This window comes from Neovison vison, chromosome 5 (assembly GCF_020171115.1).
Source record: "Neovison vison isolate M4711 chromosome 5, ASM_NN_V1, whole genome shotgun sequence".
Classification (NCBI taxonomy): Eukaryota; Metazoa; Chordata; class Mammalia; order Carnivora; family Mustelidae; genus Neogale; species Neogale vison.
The window spans coordinates 70,301,275-70,310,230 of NC_058095.1; the positions used below are offsets into that span (position 1 = coordinate 70,301,275).

General features: G+C 55.5%; 1 protein-coding gene across 1 annotated transcript in view; it reads left to right on the forward strand.

Moving 5' to 3' along the window:
- Positions 1-4,727, forward strand: part of MYO15A (myosin XVA) — a 49,663-nt gene extending 44,936 nt beyond the window's left edge. Inside the window, exons 63-65 of the mRNA XM_044250631.1 lie at positions 110-243; positions 1,493-1,633; positions 4,626-4,727. Coding sequence (XP_044106566.1) covers positions 110-243; positions 1,493-1,633; positions 4,626-4,727 — 377 coding nt within the window. The remainder of the gene's footprint in view (positions 1-109; positions 244-1,492; positions 1,634-4,625) is intronic.
- Positions 4,728-8,956: the final 4,229 nt, after the last annotated feature.

Here is an 8,956-nt window from a genome sequence, read left to right on the forward strand (position 1 = left end):
GGGGGGCTGGAGAGGAGGAGGAGCCTTGGGGCGAGGACACAGATGCTGGACGCAGCAGAGGGAGGACACAGGCAGCAGGCTGACCGACCACCCTCTCTCCCCTCCCTAGGACTCATCAGCGCCCTACCCATGTTCGGTTCCTCCTTCTTCTTCGTCCAGAGCTGCAGCAATGCCACGGTGCCAGCCCCCTGCATCCTTGCTGTCAACCAGAATGGCCTCAACTTCCTCAGCACCGAGACCCACGTGAGTGGCCTGAGCCTGGCACCCACCCCATCCTCCGAGCATACTCCCTGGGGTGGGGGACACTGAGCTGGGCAGCGGTGGAAGCCAGCCCCAACACACCGCAGGCCCGCTCTGAGCCTCACGTGCCCATCCAGAACATGGGTATGATAGCAGAACCCAGTCCACGGGCTGTCCTGAAGGTTAGCATGGTGGGCACTCACATCTAGCACATGGGTCTGCTCCGCCTGCCTGAGCAACCGCAGACTCTGATTTCTCGAGGGTCTGGAGGCCCCAAGGCAGAGAGCAAGGACCTGGTGGGGTTTGTTTCTCCTGAGGCCTCTCTCCTTGGCCTGTATAGATGGCCGCCGGCTCCCTGGGTCCTCACATGGACTTTCCTCGGAGCGCACATCCTATTTTTAGTATATGTGCTGCCGAAGCGAGCACTGGAGCGCACATCCTTGGTGTCTTCCTCACATCCAAGTTCCCTCTTCTCCTAAGGACACGAGTTGGATCTGAACTACGCCCACCCACCCTGATGGTCTCATTTCAACTTCGTTCCCTCTTTCAAGGCCTTGTCTCCAAATACAGTCGCAGTCTGAGGGACGGGGCCTTAGGACTTTATTGGAGGTGATCTAGGAGATGCTGGAATGAGGAAGTGAGACCAGGAAGGGACAGGCTCACGCACCTTGGGAACACACCTTCTGGAAGGTTGTGTGAGCAGCCAGTGGGAACTGGTGCTCAGTGGGGAGGAGGAGGGGGCGGGGCTTGAGACAGTCTGGGACACACCCCTGGCAGGATGTTCTGGGGGCGAGAGAGCTGGGGTGTCTAGGCACCTTGTCACCCCCTGTCACTAATCATGGCATTAACTCCCATTGCCCTGGCTTTCTATGCATGGGCACAGGGTTTGCTTCTGGGGGCGGAAAGAAAGCTCCAGGCAGAGAGGGGCTGACTTTAAGAGGCAGCTTGGGTGGGAAGGTCAGGGCACCGCTGGTTTCTACCGCACCCTGGGATCCCAAGCATTCAGAACAGAGCCCAGCACCATGGAGATGGGTGTGTCCTATTTGTAGAATCGGTTTCACAGGGGAGGAAACCGAAGTCCAGAGAGGTAAAGTGACTTGCTTCATGTCACACAGCAAGTCGCTGGGGAACTGGCACTCCAGCTCTGGAGTGGGGGGGGGTCCTGCCTCCTGCTGATCTGATCTGCAGGGGAGAGGTAAGGGTAGGTGAGACTGTCCCACCCACTGGCTTGTCTCCTCCCCTCTCCCTCCAGGAGCTGATGGTGAAGTTCCCCCTGAAAGAGATCCAGTCAACTCGAACCCAGAGACCCACAGCCAGCTCCAGCTACCCCTATGTGGAGATCGCGCTGGGGGATGTGGCCACCCAGCATACCATGCAGCTGCAGCTAGAGCAGGTGGGCCCAGCCCTGGCCCCAGGCCTCAGCCTCCAACCCAGCCCCTCCCTCATTAGTTCTACCCACCAGGATCTCTGCCAGGCCTGCCTCCATGGTAGGTCAGGTCCTGGCCATACCCGCCCCAGGAGCATCCAGCCAGGTGCTGGGGACAGAGCTGACCCAGCTAACCCAACCGAGCACAGAACTGTGGGTCATTAGGGTAGTCTGGCAATGAAGCATCTTAGTGGTGGGCTCATGGGAAAGGGCCAGGTTATTTGTAGAAGATTGAAAAGTTTGATGGGGAACTAGGGAGACACAGCAGTCGAGGGGAGGTCTTAAAAGTCCTTAAATGTCAAGATAAGACTCTGGGGCATTCAGAGGGCACTAGGGAGCCACAGAAGGTTGGTGAGAGTGCAGGGACACAGGAAGTCTGAGGAAGCTCACCTGGCCTGAGGCTTGGAAGATGGATGGTGAGGTCTGGGGTTGAGGGTGGAAAGGGTGTGTTCCCATGTGACAGAGGGAAACTGAGGTCCACCTGTCCTGTACCTTCCCGTATCTGGAGCAACTTTGGCTGATCTCTAGACTCCTTTCGAAGTCTCACATCCCTGGGGAGAGAAGATTGAGGCCCAGGGAAGGTCTGGGACCTGAGCTAGGACCATGCATGTCTGCGCCTGCCAGCCTTCTACACCCCCTCAAGATCTGGACCCATGACCAGCCCCCACACCAGGGCCTCCCTTGGAGGGGCTGACCTCCCAGTGCAAGATGGAGGGACTCCTGTCGCCCTGGCCCTGCCTCTGAGGGACACAACAGAGCCCTCCATGTACCCCTTGCAGAGCCTGCAACTCAGGACCAAGCCCCCTGTTCTGCTTCCCACCACACCCCAGTCCCGCTCCTGCCAAGCTCACCCCCAGTCTTGGCCTTCCTTTCTGGCCTGGCCTGCTTCCCAAAACCTTCCTTTCTGAGCTCACACCACAGCAAACTTACCTTCCACATCTTCCTGGGCTCTTTTTCTGCTGCCCCCTCTTCTGGAGGATGTCTAAGTATGGCTGAGTCTGAACCCCTTGCCCCTTCTGGCCCTGAGGCCTCCATCAGTGCTGGGACAGCCCCCATATTTCTGGCTCCTGCCCTCACCCCTCATCTCCCTGGAGACCAACAATACTTACCTCAGAACCCTCATAGGCACTCAGGTCCTAACCCAGGGGCCCTTTCCATCCCTCTTGCCTTCTCTCTCTCTATCTTTCTGGCCTCTGCTCTCACCCCACTCCCCTCTGCGCACAGCCCTGGCCTCTTCCAGCTCCCTGATGCCAAGCTTGTCCTTGCCTCTCTGCCCCAAACCCTTTGCACTCACTGTCCCGTCTACCTGCAGTGCTCTTCCCTGGTTCATTCCTTCTCTCTATTTGGGTGGCAGCACAAGTGTCACCTCTTTCCAGAAGCTTTCCCTGACTCTCCTCCCAGATGTATTACTGTCTTCACCTTGGCAGACCTCCCTATGGCGTGTAGATCTGTCACTTGTTTAAATATTGTCTGTCTCCCCAACCAGAACACTAGCCCCCAGAGGCCAGAGCTGTGTCTGTTTTGTCCACATTGGTCCATAGCACAACCCCCGGCATGTAGTGGATGCTCACTAAGTGGTTGGTACCGTGGATGGTTGGATGGGGCCTTTTTGGCTTTTCTACTTCCTTGCAGACCTCCAACCCCTTTATGCTGCTGCCTCTGCCTCTGGCATGTTTGACTGAGGGGTGGGGCGCGTTCATTCAGCACATAACCACGGAACGTCTCTATGTAGCAGGCTCTGCACTGGCTACAGGGATCCCCTCAGCCCTTACCCCCACCAAGCCTGGAGTCAAAGAATCTTTCCAGCAGACCCCATGATCAGTGCTAAGGACGATGTAGCTGAGCTATCTGGGATGTAATTACCGATGGCTTCCAAGAGGAGGTGATACTGAGTATGGTGGCAGTGCAGCCAACAGACCTAGGTTCCTGCCTCGCCCACCTCTGACAGGCTGCTTGAGGAAATCTCAAGGCACCCCCACTTCTTCTTTTTTTTTTTTTAAGATTTTATTCATTTATTTGACAGACAGAGATCACAAGGAGGCAGAGAGACAGGTAGAGAGAGAGAGGAGGAAGCAGGCTCCCCGCTGAGCAGAGAGCCCGACGCGGGGCTCGATCCCAGCACCCCGGGATCATGACCTGAGCCAAAGGCAGAGGCTTTAACCCACTGAGCCACCCAGGCGCCCCGGCACCCCCACTTCTTACTGAGCTTCAGTTTCCACATCTGTCAAGTGGGGCCATGGCTCCATGGAGGCCTCGCATGTGGCACGTGGGTGGGAGGGCTGGCTAGGGCATCGGCTGGCACGGTGTGGACCAGAAGGGGTATGGTGCAGGAAGCTTTCAAATGGTGCCTGGCACACTGTCCCACTCAGTCAGCATCCTTTCTCTACTTCTGTCAGAGCAGCTCCCGTGGCCCCTTGGAGATCCCTGTGGGGCTACCACCACTGCCTGTGGTCTGAGAAACATGCTCAGGTGGATTTTCCACACTTTCTGCTGCCTCTCCTCCCCACCCCATCTGGGAGCCCTGAGGCTGGCCCATGGCTTATTCTCGGCCCTGGGTGCCAGGTGGTAACTATGGCAACACATCACTAGACGCTGACCATTCATCTACTACACTAATATTTTTTCCTTGCAAAGGGTTTACATGTAACAAAACGTCACAGAATTCACGTGCCCATCCGGAACATGGAATTCTCCCTGCAGCCCTGTGAGGCAGGCCCTGGGAAACTGAGATCCTAGTGATGAGGCCGCTGAGGCTCTGAGAGGTGAAGTCACCAGCCCTAGGTCAAAATCGTCAGGTGCAGCAAAGCCGGCAGATGCACTAGGTCTCCTGCTTACTCCTTTCAGCCTAGAGGTGGGGACAAGGGTGGGACCTGCCAGTACTCTCCCAACCACACCTCACCCCAAGGCGAGAGCTGGGGAAGTGTTGCTGGGTGCGGGACTCTCACTGTCTCTCCTGCAGGGCCTGGAGCTGTGTCGGGTAGTGGCTGTGCACGTGGAGAACCTGCTCAGTGCCCGGGAGAAGCGACTCACGCTGCCCCCCAGTGAGATTACACTGCTTTGATCCAGCCCCAGCCCTCCTGCTGCCCTTTACCAGAAGGTTTGCTGTGTGGCCCCAGGAGACTTACTGGGCCTCTGTGGGCCAGTGACCCCTGGAAGGGGCCAGACCCTTGATGCAGAGACCAAGATTGGGTAGGACAAATGACCTAAGTCCCTGGGAACACAAGACAGATCCACAACTGGGATGGAATTGCAGTGTGCAAACTTGGGTCAGATAACAGAAAGAACTTCCAAAGGCTGGCCCATGGGGACTGGAGTCACATACCCCGTATGGGCCTGGCCCCAACTCTCCCCCAAGGCAGAGAAGCCCCACACCAATGGCCTAGTCAAACTAGACTGTGAATTTGGTTTACCGCAGGTCTGATTTTTTTTTTTTAAGATTTTATTTATTTGACAGAGATCACAAGTAGGCAGAGAGCCAGGCAGAGAGAGAGGAAGGGAAGCAGGCTCCCTGCTCAGCAGAGAGTCCGATGCGGGGCTCGATCCCAGGACCCTGGGATCATAACCTGAGCCAAAGGCAGAGGCTTAACCCACTAAGCCACTCAGGTGCACCAGGTCTGATGTTCAAGTCTGCCCCAGCCTCACATCTCAGCCCCTCACGTGTCCTCCTTGAGTGCTCTGTGCACTGCTGGTCAGCTGGGATTTGGGACCCTTGGTCATGTCTGTGCACATAAAAGATGTGCCTGGCAGCCATTTCTCCCCCCCCCCATGCAGTTGCTGAGTAGCTGGAAAAGCAGTGTAAGGGAGGAGGCAGGAACTGGAGGCCCAGCTGGGCCCCTGACTCACTGCCCGTGATTACAGCTTCTAGCAGAGACCTGTCCCTACTTCTCCCTGCAGACCCCTGTCCCCCAACTCCACACTCCTTAGGTGGCCTCGACCCCAGGGCCCCATTGCTGGATGGCTTATGCAAGGTTTGAGGGGTATAGTGGTGGGAGAGAGAAGTTTCACATCAGAGTCTGGGGAGGAAGAAGTCTGGGAAGTCTTCCTTAGAGAAGGGAACATTGGCGTTGGGTTTTGAAGGATGGGTAGACGTTTGCTAGGAACAGATGGAAGGGAAGTGAATGAACGTTCCAAATAGAGAAAACAGTGTTTGTTCCCTACTGTTATCCCCCCAGAGCCTAGGACAATGCCTATCACAGAGTGGGCACTTAAGCGTTTGTTACACGGATGAAAGAATAAATAAATGTTGATGGAAAGTGTTGGTGTTTTCGGGAACTTGGGGAGGACAGAAGCACTAGGCTTGCAAGAAGGCTGGATAGCTATGTGAGGGCTGGAGCCATGGTGCCCCAAGGACCAATGTATTTACTCATTTGGTACCTATTAAGCACCTGCTGTGTACTTGGCAAATGCCAAGCCCTGGGACTTGCTCACAGTGAAATGGCTATAAACCATGACAAGGTCTGTGAGTGGGACTTAGGCAGGTGAGGAGGGGAGGGAACAGCATGTGGACCTTACTCATGGAAGACTTGAGACCGAAGAGGCCAGCGCGGGTGGATGGAGTCAGGCTTGCAGGCTACGCTAAGGATTTAGGATTTCATCCCAAGAGTGATGAGAAGCCTTCAAGGTTTTTCAGTGGGAGAGGGGGTAATCTGCTCAGATCAGACTTTGAAGTGGTCATTCGGACCACAGAGCAGAGAGAACGTAGGGGCCAGGGAGACCAAAGTGGGGGCTGCTGTCGTGTCAGCCAGGGAATTCTGTGGTGTGGACACTGGTGGTGGTGACAGGCGGGGAGAAGTTGGCATCTCGAGGAGATCAGTCAGGCTGTCCTGAGACAGGGAAGGTCAAGGAAGAGCCCTTCATACGCCACGGGGCTGTCCCACTTGTAGCACTGTTGGGCTGGCTTCCCCCAAAGCCAGTCCAGCGCATGTAGCTGATTTGGGAGGTGAGGTAAGTGGAAAGGGGCCAGAAAGAGTGCGTTATCCATCAGGCTACCCCTGCTGCAATTACTCTGCCCAGGTGAGAGGTGAGAGGCCTTCTGGGTTTCAGAATCCAGGTGGGCCGTGTGAACATGGCCCCTTGGAAGTGGCTCCTTGAGGTTGAGCAGCCCCGCTAATGCGCATGGAACCGAGAGGAGCCTTCTAGCCCACCCCTGGCTGGGCTGCAGATCTGAGCTGGAAAGGTGACTGAAGGCTAAGTTTTAGGAGTACTTTGCTATACATAGCATTGGATAACACCAGAGCTTTGGGGATTTCAGGACCTACCAATTCAAGCCCTTGTAAAAGGAGGTCACAATCCCTACAAGGCAGAGAGGAGAGTCAGGGGTGACAGGAGAGTCAGACCCTGCTGTGTCCCTCAGGCACTGTAGGGGTATGACACTGGGTCCTTCTACCTGGACCAGGCCCTAGAAAGGAACTCCAGGTAAGTGTGGGGAGATCCAGAGCAGAAGGGACCAAGCCTTAGGGTTCCCAGCTGAGCGTGTGGTGAGAACCATACAGTAGATAGGTCTAGGTGGCCCGGGAGCCCGAGACAGTCAACTGGTACAGGCTTGAGGTCCCAGATGGGTATGGCAGGAGGCACCATATTTGGGCACCGAAAAGTAACCAGAAGGACTTCATTGCATCCCCTGTGCGGGACAAGTGGCTAGACTTTGCAGGTTCCGGTGTCCACATACTCTCCTTGCTGGCTCCCCCTGCCTGGGGGTGCCACCTGCTGCCCAGAACCCACAAGCTTATTAAGAGAATCTTCGCTGTGGAGCCAGAGAGGACTGTGTTCAAATTCCACATTTCCTGATTAGCTGTGTGGCCTTTCGTCTCTTGCCCACTCTGAGCCTCTGCTTCCTTCTTTGTAAATGGGAAGCACTGACAGAGGTGTTAGAGCAAATATTTCCTAAGGGATCATTATTATGTCCAACATAGGATACAAATGCATGTCCGGGGTGGGGGTGGGGAAGACATTTTTTCCTTTAAAAAGCTAATTCTTACCAAGTTTTTACTCTGCACCAGGCATTTTACATACACTGATGCACTTAACCCTCAAGTACCCCAGTGAGGTGGGTACTATTATCACTGTTTCATAGATGGGAAAGCTGAGGCCCACAGAGATGAAGCAGGTAACCACTAAGTGGCCTAGGCAAGATTCGAACACAGGCAGTCTGGCTCCAGAGTAGGTGGCTGTCTCTCACTGAGGCTCAGAGAAGGGAGGGCCCTGGCTCCAGAAGAATCAGAAAGGAGCATGCGGAAGCTTACAATGAGGGGTCTGGGATGGGAGGGGTCGTTGAGACCCAGAGAAGAGGTGATCCTCATCCTTGCCTGGGTGAGAGAAGCTGGTCTCTGCAGAGTCGTCTCTGAAAGGATTTTCTTATGACTGTGTGATGGTGACCTCCCTGTTAAGCAGGTGTGTGGGCAGAATCCAGCCCCCCCCCCACCATGTTAGAGGGCAGTTTAAAGGTGGGTGGGTGCTGGGTTCTGAAGGGCCTGAGTCGCCACAGGCCAACTGCTCATTATGCGGGCAAGGGGTCCCTGCCCATGCGTTCACACAGCATGGCCCAGGCACAACTGAAACGGGAGCCCCGGATGCCTGACCACAACCTTGCCCATTGGCCACCTTCTCACAACCTGCAGCTGCCTTCCTACCACCACCACCATCAGCGCCCCCACTAGGCTGTGTTAGAAAGGGGCAGGAGCCAAAGTTACTATAGGCTTCCGGCATGGCGCATTTTCTGTTGCACCTGCTGCTTCTTAGGAAGGTGGCCCAGCAGGGAGCTTGGGGACAGCACTAGAGTCCCAGCCATCAAACAGGCCCTGCCAGCCTAGCCTTGCCCAGCAACAACACAACGCACACTTCCCAATAGCAACTGGCAGGCCCTTCAGTTTGGAAACTGAGACCCTGACTACCGGTGTACAATCCCCTCCGCTTAACATACATGACCTTGTTTAGTTCTCACAACTACCAAATGATGGGGTACCAAGGTTCTGCCATTTTACAGACCACTAGACTGAGGTTCATAAAGTAAGTCACGGCCCGGGGTCAGAGAGCCCATCCACCCGTCCAAGATTCAAATCTCTGTCAGTCTGGTGCTTTGGTAGGTTGAGGGTCGGGTGGTGGGTCGTGGTGAGCAGCCGTGGAGAGGATGCAGACAGACACGTGGATTGGGAGCAAAATGGCTAGGGAGGTGAGGCTGAAGGCAGATGCCGAGGCCAAATCACGAAACCAAAGACGCATCTCATTTTAGTGCGTGTCCGGGAAGGCTGTAGGGAGGTGAGCGGAGGCTCAAAAAAATCAACATGAAGGAGA